Source organism: Sander vitreus, chromosome 1 (assembly GCF_031162955.1).
Source record: "Sander vitreus isolate 19-12246 chromosome 1, sanVit1, whole genome shotgun sequence".
Lineage (NCBI taxonomy): Eukaryota > Metazoa > Chordata > Actinopteri > Perciformes > Percidae > Sander > Sander vitreus.
In genome coordinates this window covers 14,747,724-14,766,518 of record NC_135855.1, presented here as the reverse complement: position 1 = coordinate 14,766,518, position 18,795 = coordinate 14,747,724, and the positions used below count along the sequence as shown (strand labels likewise).

Genomic DNA, 18,795 nt, shown 5'->3' with positions numbered 1-18,795 from the left:
TCATACTACTAATAACTTGATGAGCGTGTTGAACGATGTTGTAACCCTATGATGTTATCCACTAAGCATTAACTAGCATTAATGTTAGCTAGCTACTTGTCAACCAGCACATACATTGTAGTAACATTAAGCTGGATTAATATTGATGTATCAATAAATAAGGTTTCTGCTGTATTATTGTGTTGCAAAGTGGCATGTAATTAATCACAAAATGATGCATTTTGGCACAGAAAAAGCAGTGTTACCAGTATTTTTTTTCTGTGACATTGTATGATTTACAATTACTCTCGAACGTAGCATCTGGGTGCCCATGTTTTGACGGAAGTAACGAGTAACTAGATGGTGAAAGGTTATGACGCCACTGAATGGCGACTAAATGAAACGTGACGTGTCTGAAAATAAAATAACAGATTTCTCTGGGTTTGCCATTTGATGGAAACATTTGGGATAGTGTAACTACACAACTCAAAAATATATATAACATAGGTATGGTCGTTTTTAGACATTTTAATGCAGAAAAGTTACATATTGTACCTTTAAGAAAGAAAGCGCGTATGTTTATTCTGTCTATTTTCTAATGTAAAGCACTTTCTGTTGCATTGTTTTGTAAAAAACAAAAAGTGCTGTACAAATACAGTTTATCACTATTATTATTATTATTATTATTATTATTATTATTATTATTATTATTATACTATATTTATACTTTAGAAATTGCATTATTGTTCTGTTTTCACAAAATTTAACTTTATTTTACTGTTAAGACCACTGGGGTTGAGAGCTCCATAAGAATATGTTAAACTGTCGCCATCAGGTGGATATTATACTGTAATTGCAACAAGAACCATGCGTAGTAGTAGGACTGTACTACTGGACACGTTTAACTTAATAGTTAGTCACTAAGCTGTGGGTAAGAAAATATCCAACTAAACAGCAATAAGTTACATACAGTAAGTAACAAGCTCTTGCCTCGTAGTGGATGTGAATAACCTAACGTTTTAAATTAAACGTCAGTTGTATTTGCTGATAGAGACCGAGAAGCATCTGGCGAGCCAATAAATCATAACTACATGCCAGTTTCAGCTCACGTTCTTGTCACTTCAGGAAAGGATTTAGTTAAAAATGTGTGAGACCTGCGGAAAAAAAAATCTCTAGAACACTGTCATAAAAAGGTAAACATATAGTATAATAAAAATATACTCTATGACCAAAATGTACAGTATAATAACAAAAGAAATGTGATGTGAAAAATGTCATTGTAATGTTTCACAGATAAGGGGCGTGGAAAACGAGCTCATCGCCTTTTTTAACCAATGACAGAGCCGGTATGCAAATTTTAAGATTCTTCCAGGAAATGGAATCCATAGTCAGTGCTGCTGTTGCTGCGTTGAGCTTATGGTTGAGCTAGTGTGGCTAGCTAACAGAGGGCGTAACGTTACTACACATCCAGCAGCTATGGTTTATCAGAGGCACACAACCAACAAAAGACAGGCCGCGAATATAAATAAGACCATTCGCGTTTGAGCAGCAAGGAGCTCATTAATTTCTTGTTAACCGAGGTAAGTGAGCTAAAGATGCTGCTGTGTGCGGTCGGTGTGTCGCTGCTTAAATGATGCTGCTACATTAACGATAGATACTTGACGGCAGAAATATTAACTATAAAACTCATACTCTGCTTAATAACATAACAATTCTTTCTTGATCCATAACACTAGGATTAAGAAGGAAACCGGTCTAACGGTACTGCTTTTCGTCTATATTGCTTTAATGTGAATTTAACGTTACTGCGCTAGCTAAATATTCAGAATGACCAGCAGCAAACTCGTCTAAAAGGCGACAGGATTATTTTCTAGTCCAGATGCGGCGGGGATTGTTGGCCTGCTCTCAGACAATCAGACACAGAAGAACAGGATAACTTCCTTTTTTATACGTCCATGAATTCGGCTATTTATAACAATTTTCTCGCTATGTTAGCTAACTAACTGTAACCAACGGCAGTATTTGTGCCCTTGTAATCTGTAAAGTCCTCTCTGGCTTGTTGTCAGTCGTGACAAAGAAGGAAGAGCTAATATTAGCAGCTGCTCAGATGCCAAATTGAATGTTTATTTAGTGACACAGCGTGGCTTATACAGGAATACACGCACTTCTCTTGGCATTAGCTAGACACAACTTCCAGATATTTCTGGTACTCACTGGATTTGTTTACAGTGGATGCGATTAGCTGTGTGTATTTAGTGAAGCTAATTCTACGCAGCTGGGGATCATTTTGGCACCATGTTTGTTTGAAGCTGATTTGTGTTTACAGCTGGTGTTTAGGGCTGCACGATATGAGAAAAATATGCGATATTCGATAACGTTGTTGAATATCGCGATAACCATATTATTTGCGATAAATAAATAGATATGAAAGTGTACTCAGTTCTGCTGCTTTCAGTATTCTGCTAAAATACAACAAATGGCTTGTTGAGGAAAATCATTTCCAACATCATTGAATTGAACATAAAAGGCACCACTAAAAAATTACATCATAAAGTGCAGTTTTCTACTGATATCTTCTTTCAACTAACACAAAAAATGTCTGTCTTTGGCCTCTATGTCGCAGCCTTTCATAATGTGTTCATTGCGCAAGTTGATATTGCGATAACGATTACAAAATATATATATATTGTGCAGCCCTAGTGGTGTTTAAATCCATTACTTTTAAAAGACTGAGGCTAGAGCTATTCTGTAGGTGATAATCATTAATTCAAATTTTATAAGAGCAGTGGTGGTAACTCCCCCTCTGTGGCAACACATCACTCCATGAATAAAGCAAACATGTTTCTGATATGAATTACTGATTAACAGCACATGTATTATTATTTACAGGTTTGGTAGAATAAAACGGCGTACACTTAATTGCTTTATAGTAATAAGAACACGTAGGAAGATAAATATACCTGCCCCTAATGGTCTCATGGTTTCAATAGTGTTTTTACTTGATAAAAGGCTAACGATCAATCCAATATCGATATCCATTAATTGACTAATAATTTGAGCACTAAATTAAATTACTCTGGTGACATCTGCTTTCTGGTGCATCTTATGTAGAGTCCGTTTGTGACAAGACACTGGAATAAGAAGACACTGAACAGGCCTTTATAAGGATGCCGGTGAGGAGTCAAGACTTTCAACATAATTATAGGATAAAATGGAATATAATACTGATCAATTACTATAATGAAGGGCTAATTGTGTTTTCAATTTGTTTGTCTTTAGGTTTGACCACATACTTTTGAAATTGTTTATTGGAGGCTAACTTGAACATCAAATGTGAGTATTAAATACATTTTCAGCTTTTTCATTTCATTCTTGCGTAATGTGTCATTTATCTGTACCAATGGTGACAACACAGCACACTCTCTTTTTATGGCAATTTTATGTGACTACTTGATCATAACAATGGTACCACTGTCCTCTCTTATTGAAAATCCTGTACCACAATGTTTTCTTAATGGCAGTGACAGGAGACCTTTCTATACTCTTTACAGTCCCAGTTTATCTGTAATTTCACAGCTCAGATGACTTTGTTTAATGCTTTGAAAATATGCAATTTTTTTTAAACGTGTTAAGGATACAACTGTATCAGTGCTTTGCTATAGAAGCAATGTGTGCAGTATATCTGCTAATTGTAAGGATTTATTTAAAGTAATGTCAGCGCCTCTATTTTCTATGTAGCGAGACTTCCTGTTGGCACTTCGTAAGCTGTAATGTAATTAAGGTGAGTGTATTAAATAAGTGGCTGTGCTTTATTATCTTACTGAGTTGCTCTTACTCTCTATTCCCACAGATCTGTCGCTGCAGCGCCTTGGGCACCAAGAGGAATATTTAGGTCAGCCAGACATCGTAAGATATGTCTCTTTTTCATGCATTATAACATCTCTGATTTAATCACAATTAACCACAAAGCCCAGAAAATAATTGTGTTGTTTTGTACAAGTCATGTGTGCTTTTTATTAATTCATTTTTAAATAATTAAAAGCAGTACAACTTTGTTTTAAAAATGCATTTCTTAATTTATTGGCTGTGTATTTGTTAATTTATTTACTATTAAACTATGTTTGTTTTGTGTTTCATAAGGGAAAGCACTGAAACATGTGTGGGCCACTGTTTTTGTTTTTCAGAATAATCATGACCCCCCACGATTCAGACGTGAGCACCATCTCTCCAGAGCTGCCAGCAATGTTCGATGGCATGAAGCTGGCGGCGGTGGCCACGGTCCTCTACATCATCGTCCGCTGCTTGAACCTCAAGAGCCCCACTGCTCCCCCGGACCTCACCTACCAGGACACACCCCTCAACCGCTTCCTTCTCAAGTCCTGTCCTCAGCTGACCAAAGAGTGAGTTAAATCTCAGCTCTCGGTCTGTCACTCTAAGTGTTTCCACGGAAATGGCACTGCTTTTTCGGCCACCCGGTACTGTGAGTGAAGATAGCAGTTTGTCTGGTGGTGGTCCCATCTGTCATCAGTGTTGATCCAGACCTGGGAGTGTCTGTACCAGAGATGTCTGGCTGTACTGTCAGCTCTGGCATGAATTAAACACCAGGCTGTATTTTAAGGGGTTTTCCCCAAAGGTAGATTGGGTTTGTCACACTTGCATTACAAATAAAGACTTAGAAAGACTCAAACACATTTGCATATATGACGATGCATCTCTCCCACTTAGGGCAACTCTGATGTCTACTATAATTTGAATCTTCCATCTGGGTTTATATTAACTGATGCAAACCAGTGGTTGTTGGTGTAGGGCTGTGAGAGGCGGGTCTTACCTGTGAAGGCTAAACCAGGTTAGCAGCTGGGCTCTAATGTCCTGTAGGTCATAGGAAACCCTCTACCTGCCTTTAAACAAAGTAAGCTTGATTGTTTTGTTTTTTTTCTGAATGAGCGTCACTATCCATGTCCTTGGGTCTGCTGGTGTTGTAATACTTTGTACTCTGTGGTGGCTCTCTTTTAAGCCTTCATCATGAGTGTCTGCTTATATAACCGATTGTTACTGAGCACTTTGCCTTTCAGCTGCAGTGTCATTGAATCATAAGGCCACACTGATGTTTACTTTTGTGTCTGGCTTGTTATCATTCCCTTCTGAACAGCCATATTTTGCTCACAGAAATGTATTCCCCGGTGTGTAGTTGAACTGAAGTATTTTAATTCCTGGAACCCGTCGGCATCATCGGTGTTGTTGAGAAGTCATCCTGCTGTGTTGTATAACAGAGATCAATTGCACAATGGAAAGCATAGGAGGGGTGTTGTGAGATTAACCGAGTCAACAGCAATTTTGTTTGGCTGTGTTTGGGACAATGCATAACAATTTGTTTTTAACTGCGTCTTGGCGTTAGATGGTTATCTGGTCACTCTGACTTTATTTTTTTATCTACAGGAACTTATTTTGCCCCCAGGCAAAACATAGGCCGAATAATAGTTAAACAGAGCCTAACAATAATAAGAGGTAAAGGCAAAATGAAAAGATAAATAAGAGCAAAAAAGATTGCTGGATTTAAAAAAAAAAAAAAAAAATGTTCTTGTCAGGACAAGACATTTAGCCTTTGTTTTTAATCCTAGTGTTTGGTGTTTCCCAGCTTGCCTGTACCAAAGGCCTGTGACTTTACTTCTGGACTTAAGATCTTTGCTTCATCAAACCACACTGACGTATCCGTTTCCATTTCCCGTTACCTAATAGCTTTGAGGAACAACAGCACACATCACTGTGTTTACCACTTAAAAAAAAAACAGCCTCTAAGATAAATTCAAACAGAAGGCTCACCTGCGGAAATACCAACATAAAAAAGCTATTTGGGTTTAAAGTTGTCTGTTACCTATGGATGAACTGCACTAACCTGGCAGCGTGCTTATCCTGCTATCCACATTAAAACGAGGGGTTATCTTCTACTTGTAATCATAGATTAAGCCTTTAGAGTACCTTCTGGAAAACTGTGGTTAAGCCTTAACTTACAGTACATACTGGAAGTGGTTACATCAACTTGTCACCTAATGGACGTAGTACTGCTGTTTGACACCCCTCCTAGGTGCAGTAATTGCTGGGAGGCACAGTAAGGGAGGAGGCAACACATGGTTGGGGACTTGTGTAACTACTGATGTAATTAAACCCTTTGACCTCTGCTGCTACTTACTGACTATGTGTTTGGTCTATGTACTCTATACACAACTAGTGTCCATGTTGCGACTGTGCTTTAATTCACAATTATGCTGATCTTGTTTTTTATCGCCTCCAAGATGGTCCACTCTTCACCTCATTGTCAGCAAGTCTACCAAGATTTCAGATATGATGTTATATTATATAAGAGACTATGAACAAGTTGGATTTGTACTGTTAAAAGGGCGTGTTTGCAGATGGGAGTCTAGTTTGTCTTTAACTGAACCTGTGAACTACAATGTTCCTAAATCCCCCCCCCCCCTTGAATAGCTTATGTCAATACTGAATGACAGTGTCACACGAACTGAGCATTCATTTATCACCTTTTCATGGCTGCCACATTTCATGAAAAGCAAACAAATGGTTGTTTTGGCTGTTATCTCTAATTTTTATTTAGTCATGATCACAATATTGCATTGACTTGGCTTTCCTTTACATGATAGGATAGCCAACGGAAAAAAATGGCACCTAAAAAAAATAAATAAATAAAAAAGGGGGTTTTCCTGTCAAGTTATTGACATTATTTTGGTCTCAGTGTGTAAATAAGATGGTGATTCATTATAATGCACAACATAAGGCTTAATATTTCAAAGAAATGTTACGTAATCCAAAGACTTGACTCCTACAGCTAACTCCTACAGAGGTGTAACTGGAATTCAAGTGCACACGCTTAGCATAACTTAGCCAAACATAGCAACAGACCAACGTTAAACATTGATGTCTGTTAGGAGCATGGCGCAAGCTTTCAAAAGCGTGTGTGACTTTGAATGCAATTTATGTGCCAGAATGTTCATGCCTGCGTCATAAACCACCAATGCAAATATATCTGCTCAGGATAACAATGTGGTAATGTTTTCCAGGTACATTCCTCCCTTACTGTGGGGTAAAAGCGGCCACCTCCAGACGGCACTGTATGGTAAACTTGGCCGGGTGAACTCACCTCACCCCAGTGGAGTCAGGAAGTACTTACCCATGCAGGACGGGGCCACTGCGACCTTTGACCTCTTTGAGCCACAGGGGGACCATCGAACAGGAGGTGATGCATTTGATCAATCAGGCTCTACTTTTGCATTACCAACAACTTGTTTTTTGTCGGTTGCTGCTATTTGAACGATAATTAGATGATGGCTAAGAACTTTTCACTGCCATGCCAAACATAGATATCTTGTATATATTGTAATTCTGTTTTTTTTATATTGCAATTCTACTACTGCTACTTTTGTGTAGTCTGTTCATGTGACTATTAAGTGTCTGTCTGCCCTGGAGGAGGGATCCCTCCTCTGCTGATCTTTCTGAGAGTTCTCCCATTTTGTTGTTAGTATTTTTAATCCAGTTTGAATCCCATTGACAGACCGTGGGACTTGAGCTATATAAATAAACATCACTCAAAAATACTGGCATTATGTCCATCTTTGATTATTTAAGTTTACCAGTTCAGCTTATGATAATACAAATGACTCAGTCTTAAGTCATTACCGTAATCTTTAAATGGGCCATAACATGTTTGTAATGCAGTTGTGTGAGGACAGTTTTAAAGATGGATTCCTTTTTTTTGAATGCCTCAGCTGAACCTTGACCCCCACCACCTCAACTATGATCTTGTGGTCCTCTGTGAAAGCTTAAGACTCACATGACATTGATTCCCAAAAAAGTAGCGTTACTATTTCCATTCTGCTTTGCTAAAGCTATAAATTACAGACTAAGCCTTATCCTTTATTTTGGATCAGCTGCAGTGCTTTGCCTTGCTTTTTGAAATCTAACAATGTGCTGTTTAGGGGAGTAACATACTCTCTGCTTACATATTTCTCACTGGCTAATATCCCTTTGATCCATCTGCCTGTTTCATCAGATGACATCACCATGGTGATATGCCCTGGTATTGGTAACCATAGTGAGAAGCATTACATCCGAACCTTTGTGGATTACGCCCAGAAGGACGGTTACCGCTGTGCTGTGCTGAACCACCTGGGAGCTCTTCCCAACATCGAGCTTACCTCTCCACGCATGTTTACCTACGGTAAGGCCGAAGAGCAGTCTTCAGTTTTACTCTCCTGTCACCTAAAGGCCCTGACACACCAACCCGATAATCGGCCGTCGGACAGTCTGGCGAGGTCAGTGACTCGAGTCTGTTCGGTGTGTTCCGTGCCGTCGTCCATCGGCTTCATTTTGGCCGATCGAAGGGCGGGCAGTCGGACTCAATGACCAATCTGATTGGTGGAGTGCTAACCTGGAAATAATGAGCAGGATGACCGTGACTAAGCCTCTCAAAATCTGACGAAAATCTTTTAAACTGACCTTTGTCGATCTGAAATGAAGACAGATTCAGCAACTGCGTGGCCTATTTCTCGCTTAAAATGTTTTCAGAAACACGTTTCGGTGAACTATCTTCATTAAAATATGAGATCTTATTCCGAACAAAGCCATTCTGCCCGGTTAAAAAATCCGGGAGCAGCCAGACCCATGTGACGCGTTCATCCAATCAGCTGCTGGTTTTCATTTTTGGGCGACAATACAGATTAGCTCCGCCTGCTGCTATGGAGACACATTACGTCTCGGGCACACGCAGAACGTACGCTCAAGTCGGCGTCGCTTCGGTGTGTTCTGAGGCACTTTTTGGACCTCAAGGAGCCGACTGATCAGTCTGACTGCCTTTTCTGCCACCGGTCTGCCATCGGGTTGGTGTGTCAGGGGCTTAAGAATCACATTTTCATAATTGGGACTATCTAGGAATGATAACCCATTTTCTAAATGGGGGGAAAAAAAGGATTTGATTTTGTCAAATTATCGGGAGTACTGCATCATCATTTTTGGCTCAGTCTGGTGCTCTCATCTAATTGTCTGGTGAGGCTTAAGAAGCTCTGGTCAAAAGCCATTCTCATAGCAGTGAATACAGCTGAATATTAGTTCAAAGCAGTTTTAAAAGATTATATCTTTTGGTGGCACATCAACTTCATTTTGATGTAATCTGGTTTAGTTCATGGTATTTTACAATTTGCCTTTATTTAGAAGAAATCGCTGTACAAACTAATTTCAAGGTAAAAGCTAAAAGGCAATATGAGCTGGTGGGTGAACCTAAAGCTCCCAGAATCGGAGATAATAAGCGATTTCAGACGTGCTGCGATTATTTTAAAGGTCGATAGAGACACAGATGTAATGCTCTGAACTAAAGGCACCTTCAGCTGGAACTGCTGAGCATAGAATAAACGCTGCGTCCAGCAGAGGTGTTAGGTATTGATTAGTAACTGCACTGTTTTCCTCACAGGGTGCACATGGGAGTTTGCCGCCATGGTCGGCTACATTAAGCGGACGTATCCTCAAACCCAACTGATGGTGGTGGGCTTCAGTCTGGGTGGAAACATCGTATGCAAGTTCCTGGGCGAGAACAGCATGAACCAGGAGAGAGTGCTGTGTTGTGTCAGCGTCTGTCAGGGGTATAGCGCTCTCAGGTGGGTTGCTGTCCTCTCATCTTTTAATTTAAAAAAGCATTGCATAAACAAAGCCCCTTTATTACACTATCACCTGATGTGCACACATTTCTAAATGTGAATGAAGCTTAGCATAATGCCACAAAATGATTAGTGTTTGCATAATGTAATCAACACGTATAGTCACAAGTCTATAAAGCATCTCTCGCCAGCTGTTTAATCATTCAGCTATTCTGTTTAGTATTTTAATCTTAGTTGATAGATTGCACTGTTTTGCTTAAGTTGTCATTTTGAAGAGAGACTTTGCCTTCAGTAAATCCCTTTCACTGCCAACATGTCAAGAATAAACGAACAAATGTATTACGATAGTAGTGGTGTTTAAACCACTAGTGCATGTGGGTGTTAGAGCAGACTCTGTAGCCTGTGTGCATGTTGGAATGAGCCACACCTTCTGTGTTTTTAAATGCAGCCAGCGTCTCTTGGCAGACATGACAGGCTGGGTCTGTTAAAGTTTGGATGAATGCAGTGGGGAAGGGTGTGTGCTGTAGACTGGCATTTTGAGAAATTGGATTTTCAGTTTTTTTTATGAATTCTGTTTCACATCAGTGTCCAAACCTAAGCTGACCCTCGTGTCAGCATTCCTTTTAGAACTGTATCCCTCTTTTCCACAAATAATGTGTGATTAACAAACATACTTTTGATTATTTTTATTTATGTATTTAGCCTCAAATGGTATTCAAATGCCAGAAGGAAAATGAAAAACATTCTATTTAATGGTCAGTTATATGTTAAATATCTTCAGTTGTTGTGTTGGTTTAGCCTGTCTCTGTCAGTGAGCTGCATGTCAATGCCTGACCATTGCTACACTCCACCAGCGTGACTCTTTGTACAACGGATTACACAGGACATTTAGTGTGTTGTTTGGAATGCAGACAGGCTGCACAAAGCTAACTTCCTGTGTTTGTCTTTTATTTCTCAGGGCACAGGAAACATTCCTACAGTGGGACCAGTTCAGACGCTTCTATAACTTTCTCATGGCTGACAACATGAAGAAAATCATCCTCTCACACAGGTATCACTGTTGGTCCTGCACATGCTGTACATGTATCTTAGTTTCTGCTACAGTTTTCCCATTGCTGTAAAGTTCCATTCATATGTTTATTTTTACATAGTTTTCTGGTGTTCGCCAAGGACTTTACACCAATATAACAGACAACATGGTTTGTCAATTCTTTAAACTGACACCTGTAGCAGCTGTACATACAGCAAGGAGGTCATTTTGAGATTGTAGTGGACTGTAGTAGCAGATCAGTTAAATGAAAGATCTGCGTGTGTGATCTGTGCAGGTTGAGACAGTAACTTTTTTTTTTCTGCTCTAAGAGAATATGGTTTAGATTTAGTAGGTTACACTTAAAAGTAAGGAACTGTATGGAAATTATGAGGGAGGGAGGCGGTCAAAAAAGGTAGAGGGTTACATATTTTTTTTCTTTTTACTGAAGGGAGGGTAGTCTAACTTTTTGGGGAGAGCAAAGGAGAACAAATACCAAAATATTAAGAAATATTATTCTGTTAACGTATTATGGTTAAGTATACCGGGAACACCGTCTTTAATAGTAGTGTTTTTTTAATTTATTTTTAGCTTTGCCTGTTGTAGTTATGAATGGCACCAATACTGTTATATTGTTTGGAGGTATTGGTCGAAGGCTATTGCAGTCTTTTCTAAGTCAAGGGGACACTGAGCAGTCAGTGATTTCAACATGTTTTATGAGTAATGTTTGTGTACATACCAATGTATTTTGTTTGCATGTTACAGGCACAGTCTGTTTGGGGGAAACCCAGTTAAAATGATAGATCTAGATCTTGGTCCGCTGTACACAGCGACATCTCTCATGCAGATCGACGACAACATCATGAGGTATGTTAGGAAACAAATCATTTGAGATTGCTTGCCATTTGTGAAAATATGAAATATCTGTGATGTATTTGTGAAATGGGATTATTTAATGACACTTCTTGTTTTTGGGGTTTGAACAGAAAATTCCACGGCCACAGCTCTCTCAAAGAGTACTATGAGAAGGAGAGCTGTGTACATTATATTCACAATGTAAGCTGCTTTTGCGTACACCTCACATCGTCTCACGTTATGTTTCTCTTTTTGGTCTGTTTGTGTGATGTGTGGATTTTCATTGTTTATGTTCCAGGTAAACGTGCCACTGTTGCTAGTGAACTCTGCAGATGACCCTCTGGTTCATGAATCACTGCTCACCATCCCTCGCACACTAGCAGGTAACTAACGGTACACGGCACAGCAACAGCAGAAAAGCTAAACCATAGTGTTAAACAGCTATTTTAACAGCTATGTTCACCTTAGCAACCATAAAGTACACTTTTGAGATTCTGTTATTGGCCATTTACTTGGTAACATTAACGCTCCACCATGAATCCCATGGTCAAACTAATGACCTTTTAAAAATATTTCCATTAAAAGAAAAGCTAGCTCTATTTTCTGTGGCAAGAAAATGCTAGCTGATCTTCTTTTGAGTCAACAGGTTTTTAAATACAACAGGTTTGTCCTGTCTGACTATTGGCTGCAGTAATCACTTCTCAGAAAACAGGTCTGCAATCCCAGAAGGACCTCTGATGAGTTGGCTTGAACAGAACAGGGTGTGGCACAGAGGTCAAGTATTAGTAAAGTCTTTTGGTGTGTTACAGCAGCTGTATACTCACACATATAGCTGAGTGTCCCTCGACCTATGTGTTTAAAGTGAGTTTAACGCCTTCACAGATTTGTATCTGGGGATGCACTTTGCACAGTGTGCGTGTGTGCGCGCGCGCACTTAGTGAAATGAGGATCAGCTGCCCTTTGCCCTAAAATGCGATACAGTGACTCAGACACATAACTACCAGGGAGGGACTCAACAGAAATACACTCGCTTGTGTTACTGCTGTAATTACCTTGGATTAAATGTGTTTGATGATAAGAGTTTACATCTTAATATTAAGGCAGTTATGTAGATGTGAAAGTGTTGCATTTGGTCTAAAATGCTAATACAAGGTATAGACACCCCTGGTTTTCTTTATTCCATTTATGTACTGAATGTGGCTGTGGTACGATGTTAGATAACATTAAATTAGTATGACTGCTGCACCAGGAAAGGAGGCAACAGGTTTTATACAGTAAAACAAAGTAAAAGCTTGAAACAATAATTTTGTTTGCCTTCTTCTTGTCGTTCTTTTGTTTTTACGAGCTCTTCTCCAGACCGTTCTGTTCCCACCTGTCACTCAGCGCCTGGCGAGGCGGTGGCTCTGGGTCTGAACGAGCACTTAGCTGTCATGAATAGTGCACAGTGGTGAAAGCCCTGTGGGATCTTATTCACAAGTCAACCGCATCAGGCTACCCCACTAACCCAGATAAGAGCAGGAGAATAAAGAGATAAAGAGCTAGTAGTTTTCAGGAGACCACTCTGCCTGGTTGCCCACAGCTGCAGCACTCTGCATAGGTTCATACGCCAATCAGAAAGAGATTAATGGTTTGTCTGCATTGTGGAGGTGCCCTACTTTGAGTTCAGGGTTTATTTATTGTGAATGAAATGATATCAGAATGATTGGATTTACTACATTTTGCCATAATCATAGACTGCAGAAAAACACAGTTGTAGTCTCAGTCCTCACCGATACTCGTGTGTGTGTGTGTGTGTGTGTGTGTGTGTGTGTGTGTGTGTGGTTGTTTTACTATATTCGTGGGGTCCAAAAACCAGGGAATACAGTATACTTGTGGGGTCTGCACAGCCTTGTGGGGCCCAAAATGCTGGACCCCACAAGGTTAAAGGTCTGTTTGAGGGTTAAGACTTGGTTTTAGGATTAGGGTTAGAATTAGGTTAGGGTTAGGTATTTAGTTGTGATGGTTAGGGTTAGGGTAAGGGGCTAGGGAATGCATTATGTCAATGACGGGTCCCCACAAAGATAGTGAAGTGTGTGTGTTTTTTTTCTCTGTGAAGCTTTCCACAACATTTTGGTTGCAGGGATTTGCTCCCATTCAGCCACAAGAGCGTTCACCCTAAACAGCTTTGATGGGGTTGAGGGTCAGAGCTCTGTGCAAACCAATCAAGATCTTCTACAAAACACTTGAAAAGAATTTCTTTAGGGACCTTGTTTTGTACACAAGACATGGACAGGTGTGTCCACAGACCTTTTGACTGTATTGCGGCAGCCATGCAAGCAAAAAAGCTGTGTGACAGCCTGAGCTACACACCTACGCTATCTGTAGCAGGCATAAAATAATCCCTGGCAAGCCCATAGGTGGATACGTGTTGGTTTTATGATGCTGATGATTACACACTGTGCAGAGTACAGAAGCCTAATTACTGTGTGCTGTATCATCCTTCAGCAAAGAAGCCGAATGTGATCTTTTCCCTGACGCTACACGGAGGCCACCTGGGCTTCTTCGAGGGCGCGGTGCTATTCCCCCAGCCCCTCACCTGGATGGACAAAGTGATCGTGGGCTACGCCAACGCCATGTGCCAGTGGGAGAAACAGAAACCGCCGTGCCAAAGTGGCCTCCTGAGTGAGAGCTCCTGCGCAGAGGAAAAAGCGTAAACCTCTGACCCGTGTATCTCTCGCACACTCTCTCTCCCTACCTTCTCACCCTCTCCAATACCTATGCCCCAGCACTGAGGAGACACCTAAACTAAACCTTAAACTGCTCTCTCTTCTCTGCCTTCTCCTCTGGTGCTACTCACCGCTCCCGACCCACATCCTGGTCAAACATGTCTCCCCTTTGTGATCTCAATCATTATGTAAAGGGACAAAAACAACTTGCCTTTGTGCTCTTTTTCCGTTGCGAAGACTTTGAATTCAGAGCAGGAACATTTTGTTTCTCTTCATGTACTCAACAATGATCCATGGCTAATGGAGGCGTTGACTAAATATGAGGAGAGATGAAGTCAAACTGGTATTAAAAAGTAAAATGACCGCACCACTTTAGAGTAGTCCAGTGAAAAACAAGAGCACATGAGAAGCCTCCTATTACAGTAATCAAGGACTGTGCTGCAGTCGGTGCCCATTTACCGCACCTGTAAGAATCTCACTGCTTATCACCGCCAAGGCCATATAGCCTAGTCTGCTGTCTTAACTAACACAGCATCTTTGTAGTATGTATGTATGTATGTATGTATGTAACTCACAGATGTGGTGTGTATGTCTGTGTGTGCCTGTGTAGACCGAGAGTTAAAGACCCGTGACCGAGCATGTGGTCTTTGTGTTTGGTAGGTGTGATCCAAATTCTCTGTTGGTGTTCTATCGATCCTTCTAATGTCTGTTCTTTTGGGTGAACTGTTGCTCTCGCGTTGTTGGTAGAAAATGTACAGTAGAAAACGTAAGTATAATGGTGGGATTCAACACATCATTTCCAGCTCATAACATCCTCTTGACACTTGCGTTTGGCACTTGAAATGAAAGTGTTCAGTGCTTACCAGACATGACCAGGGATTAACCCCAGAGGGGATCCGTGCACATTCCCACGGTCGCATTTTATCACTTTGATTCAATGCACTTTATGACACAATTTTGTTGATTTTTCTTAATTTTTTTCCCCCACCCTCATTAGTCAAAGCGCACTTACGGAGATTATTGATGGTTTAGCTCTCCTCGTGAACGAGAGGAAGAACTGAAAGGAGCGTCGATGATGATAACGAAAAGTTAGATGACTCATATGTTCCCTGTGTTGTCTGTTGTCTTTGAGCCCTCTTACTCTTTCTTCTGCCTTTGAACAGCTGCAGGTCCAGCCAAGGCTGATATCCTTCTCTTACTACACCGACGCTAGCACTCCACCCTCTAAACACTTGATTTGGTTCAAACATCTTGGTACACTTTTGCGTTTTCCGGCAGATGATTCTGTAGTGTCCTCTAATTTGCCTAGGGAAAGTTCAGCAGTGTGAAGCAGATATTCTCCTGTAATCTAAGCTGTGAGGTGTGATGAGTAAGGAGGGCTGAGGGATACCAATGCTAAACCAAATGTTTATAAGTGGATTGTTTGTACTTTGAGTAATCATAATGGTGATTGTTATACTGTATAATTAGATGGAGAACACTGCATGCAAGAAATAAGAGATTTTAATTCAAGGGAATATTTCTATTGCAAATACTGCATTGAAAGCTTATTTTCTTGACTGAGCTGAGCGTTAAAGCGGTTTGAAATCTATCTGAAATGTGTCTTAATGAAGTTATACTGCAATAATGGGACCTGTGGACTTTTCAAAACCTGAATCTAATTGAGAACTTGGGAAGCTTCTTCCAAGGCAAAGTCCAGCCAAGTTATTTTAACACTGATGAGACCGATGGATGGTTTTAGATGACAAAGGGGTACGCAGTGATTGACAACAGCACATTTTGTTTAGGCTGTTTGTGTTTTAAAGATCTGGGTTTGATAGTATTTGCAAGTAGTAGCATTCGTTGCGGGAAGTTTGGCATGTCAGGACCATTTATATTTATCTTTGTGTCTGTCAGTCGCACGTTATGACAAATAATTATCCTGAGCATTAAAGTTCATTCTTGACCTGGGAAATATGGGTTATGTGGTAGCCAGTCACCAACCACCACTAATTAAATTGGTCGTTTTTTTGGCTCAAGGACAATTTCACATCCACAGTTTATGTAGATTTGTTGGTTTTTGAGATGCAATTGGCTTAAATTTAACCTCCTTTTTTCATTGGAGATTTTTTTAGTGCAAATACTATGAAATCTAGGTATCTCACCAATGCTGGCTTGGCTAATAGGGATTCACCGAACCAACTTTATCCCTCTCAACTCAGGGTATCTGCCAATACCATGCACCGATCCGAGACCAGTGCTCTCTTTTTCCCACATTCCAAATCTGTACACCTCACTGAGTGGAACTCGATCATTTGTATGTACTGTGGAGAGCAGGGATTGCCATGGCAGTAGGTCAGCAACCCGCCATGACTGAATTACTGAAACTCAAAGACAGAAAAAGGGACATTGACAATCAAAATGTGTTTATTATTAGGATAAACCCCTTGAGATGTATCATTTTGTTTTCGAGGGGGTCCCAAGACCCATGAAACTGTATTTAACATGGATCAGTGACATTATGGCAGATCGGGTCGGTGAATCCCCAAATGCACCTTCTTTTTTTTTTGCCTCAAAATACTGTCATCCGTCATTGTTCAAAACACAAATCACAGTTCACTGCTGCCATCTGTCGTCAGGGAGACCAAACTACAACTGCATCCTCTTATTCATCTGCACTGAGATTATATTCATGGTTCACTCTGTCCACAGCTCTCATTTCAACCAAATCAGCTGTGGTTTAGTTTATTCTGGGTCGTAAAACAAAATTCTGATGAATATTGATGACACCAGCACAAACCCAGTTTCTGCAGTAAGCGCCATTTGTGTTCTTTTTAAGATTTTTGCCTCTCCCAACTTTGCACAAAAATGCAGGTTTGGATGTATTATTTGGATGTATTTTTTTCTAGTCAATTATTTGTGGTATTTTGTTTGTATTTTGTATTGTTTGTATGACTTCTTGTGTTTTATTTGCTTGTGCAAATGCATCAGAGCGTGAGCGTTAATGAGTAAGATGAATACTGCCACCGCCTCTGATTGACAAATACCAAAACTTCTTCACTTTAACGATGAAAAAGCTAAAAGATAGATAGATAGATAGATATATATATATATATATATATATATATATATATATATATATATATATATATATATATATATATGTATGTATATATATATTACAATATTTAAGGGAACAGGTATGAAAAATAAAGGCAATAACCAACCAGGAGGGATTCTCTAATCATTTCAACGTGACGGTAAATGTCAAATTATGTTAGACCATAATATGTCATATACATTAAGATAATTTTCTTCATAGAGTATGGGAGCTGAAAATGAAATGTTTACTGTGTTGATATAAGACTGTGCTCCTGTGTATTTAACCAAACCCCAGTGCTTCAAGCAGCTGTCAATGAATCCAAAAAATTGGATTGGGATGAACATTACTCAGTGTTGTGTTCTTCTAATAGGATTTTAAAACTTTAAATCTTATCAGCCCAAGCTAGTGGAAGAGAGCCCACCATGTTTTAAGCTACAGTAACCCTTATGCGGCTTTAATTTAGTGTTTACAAACATTTTGATGTTCTAAGACTGTTAAGGGACGTGGCGACGAAGACGGGGCACACATAGTCACACAACATGATGTACTCAAGTGATATTGAACACTGGGTGTTTTTGTTGAAGAAAACCAGTGGTGTGTGTGTGTGATCTAAATATGTGAGGAAATATGGTTATTGTGTTCCAAAATAAATTATTTTCTCAAAAGAAAAAATGTTTGTGTCTCTTTACTTTCAGTAAATAAAAAATCTCTTATGGCCAACATGGTGAAAAACATTTGGCTATGGGATTAAAAGACAGACCTTTAATTTCTAATACAGTTGAGCCACATTGTAACCTCTTAATTTCTTTCCACTATACAACTTTAGTGTGACGTACAGTTGTGGAAGAATTCTTCAGATCGTTTACATAAATATAAGTACCAATATTCAAACTACGACGACTACATCACATTAATGAAATACCACTAAAACGGTAAACCTGTTTCTGAAAACATTTTGAGGCGAGAAAAAGGGAATCTTGAGTCCTATTTGTTCAGCGTGGCCCAGTTTGACTATTTGAGTTTATTGACACTGTTAGAGACTCCTCGGCTCTGATTGGTTGTTTTCCTTTGGGTGCTATGGATTCTTGCAAATGCCATTAGGAGTGCAAGGAGGAGGCAGAGAAACAAAATGTTTTTTTTTGTACAGATAGTCTAATGTACTACTGTCAATTTGTGTCAATACACATGATTCTGAAATGGGCCATTCTGCAATACTTGGTACTTTAAGTATACTATAGGCTATTTGATGTTAGTACGTTTGTACTTTTTTGTAAAGATGTCAATGTAGGACTTTTACTTGTAACAGCATTTCTACACAGTGGTATTGCTACTTAAATGAATAGTAGTAGTAGTACTTCTTCCACTACTGGTAGTGGTCTGGAGGGATATGTAGGTTTCCATGGTAACTTAAAGGAGAATTCCAGCCAATTTTTAGGTTAATCTTGATCGCTATAGCTACACGAGTACTTTCGATAGAAAACACCCTGACCC

General features: G+C 39.7%; 1 protein-coding gene across 3 annotated transcripts; it reads left to right on the top strand.

Annotated features, from left to right (window-relative positions):
- The first annotated feature begins 1,372 nt into the window (after window positions 1-1,372).
- On the top strand, window positions 1,373-16,837 carry LOC144534763 (monoacylglycerol lipase ABHD2-like). 3 transcript variants are annotated; one of them, XM_078276900.1, is made up of 13 exons: window positions 1,373-1,559; window positions 3,091-3,152; window positions 3,259-3,312; window positions 3,830-3,871; window positions 4,164-4,379; window positions 7,050-7,225; window positions 8,039-8,206; window positions 9,452-9,635; window positions 10,594-10,686; window positions 11,428-11,529; window positions 11,649-11,718; window positions 11,816-11,900; window positions 14,002-16,837. In XM_078276900.1, the coding sequence occupies exons 5-13, from the start codon at window positions 4,171-4,173 to the stop codon at window positions 14,208-14,210; spliced, it is 1,296 nt and encodes a 431-aa protein (XP_078133026.1). In that variant the 5' UTR covers window positions 1,373-1,559; window positions 3,091-3,152; window positions 3,259-3,312; window positions 3,830-3,871; window positions 4,164-4,170; the 3' UTR covers window positions 14,211-16,837. The 3 variants fall into 3 exon arrangements, with proteins under 3 accessions (XP_078133026.1, XP_078132942.1, XP_078133108.1); XM_078276816.1 differs by having other exon boundaries at window positions 3,830-3,885; XM_078276982.1 differs by lacking the exon at window positions 3,091-3,152 and having other exon boundaries at window positions 3,830-3,885.
- Window positions 16,838-18,795: the final 1,958 nt, after the last annotated feature.

What these genes read in the sequence shown, in the direction of transcription:
- LOC144534763 (XM_078276982.1), top strand. Translation starts at nt 4,171, where the DNA reads ATGACCCCCCACGATTCAGACGTGAGCACCATCTCTCCAGAGCTGCCA. An exon ending in CAGGGGTATAGCGCTCTCAG is followed by an intron (nt 9,636 to 10,593) that starts GTGGGTTGCTGT and finishes TTTATTTCTCAG; the next exon opens with GGCACAGGAAACATTCCTAC. An exon ending in GTGTACATTATATTCACAAT is followed by an intron (nt 11,719 to 11,815) that starts GTAAGCTGCTTT and finishes TTTATGTTCCAG; the next exon opens with GTAAACGTGCCACTGTTGCT.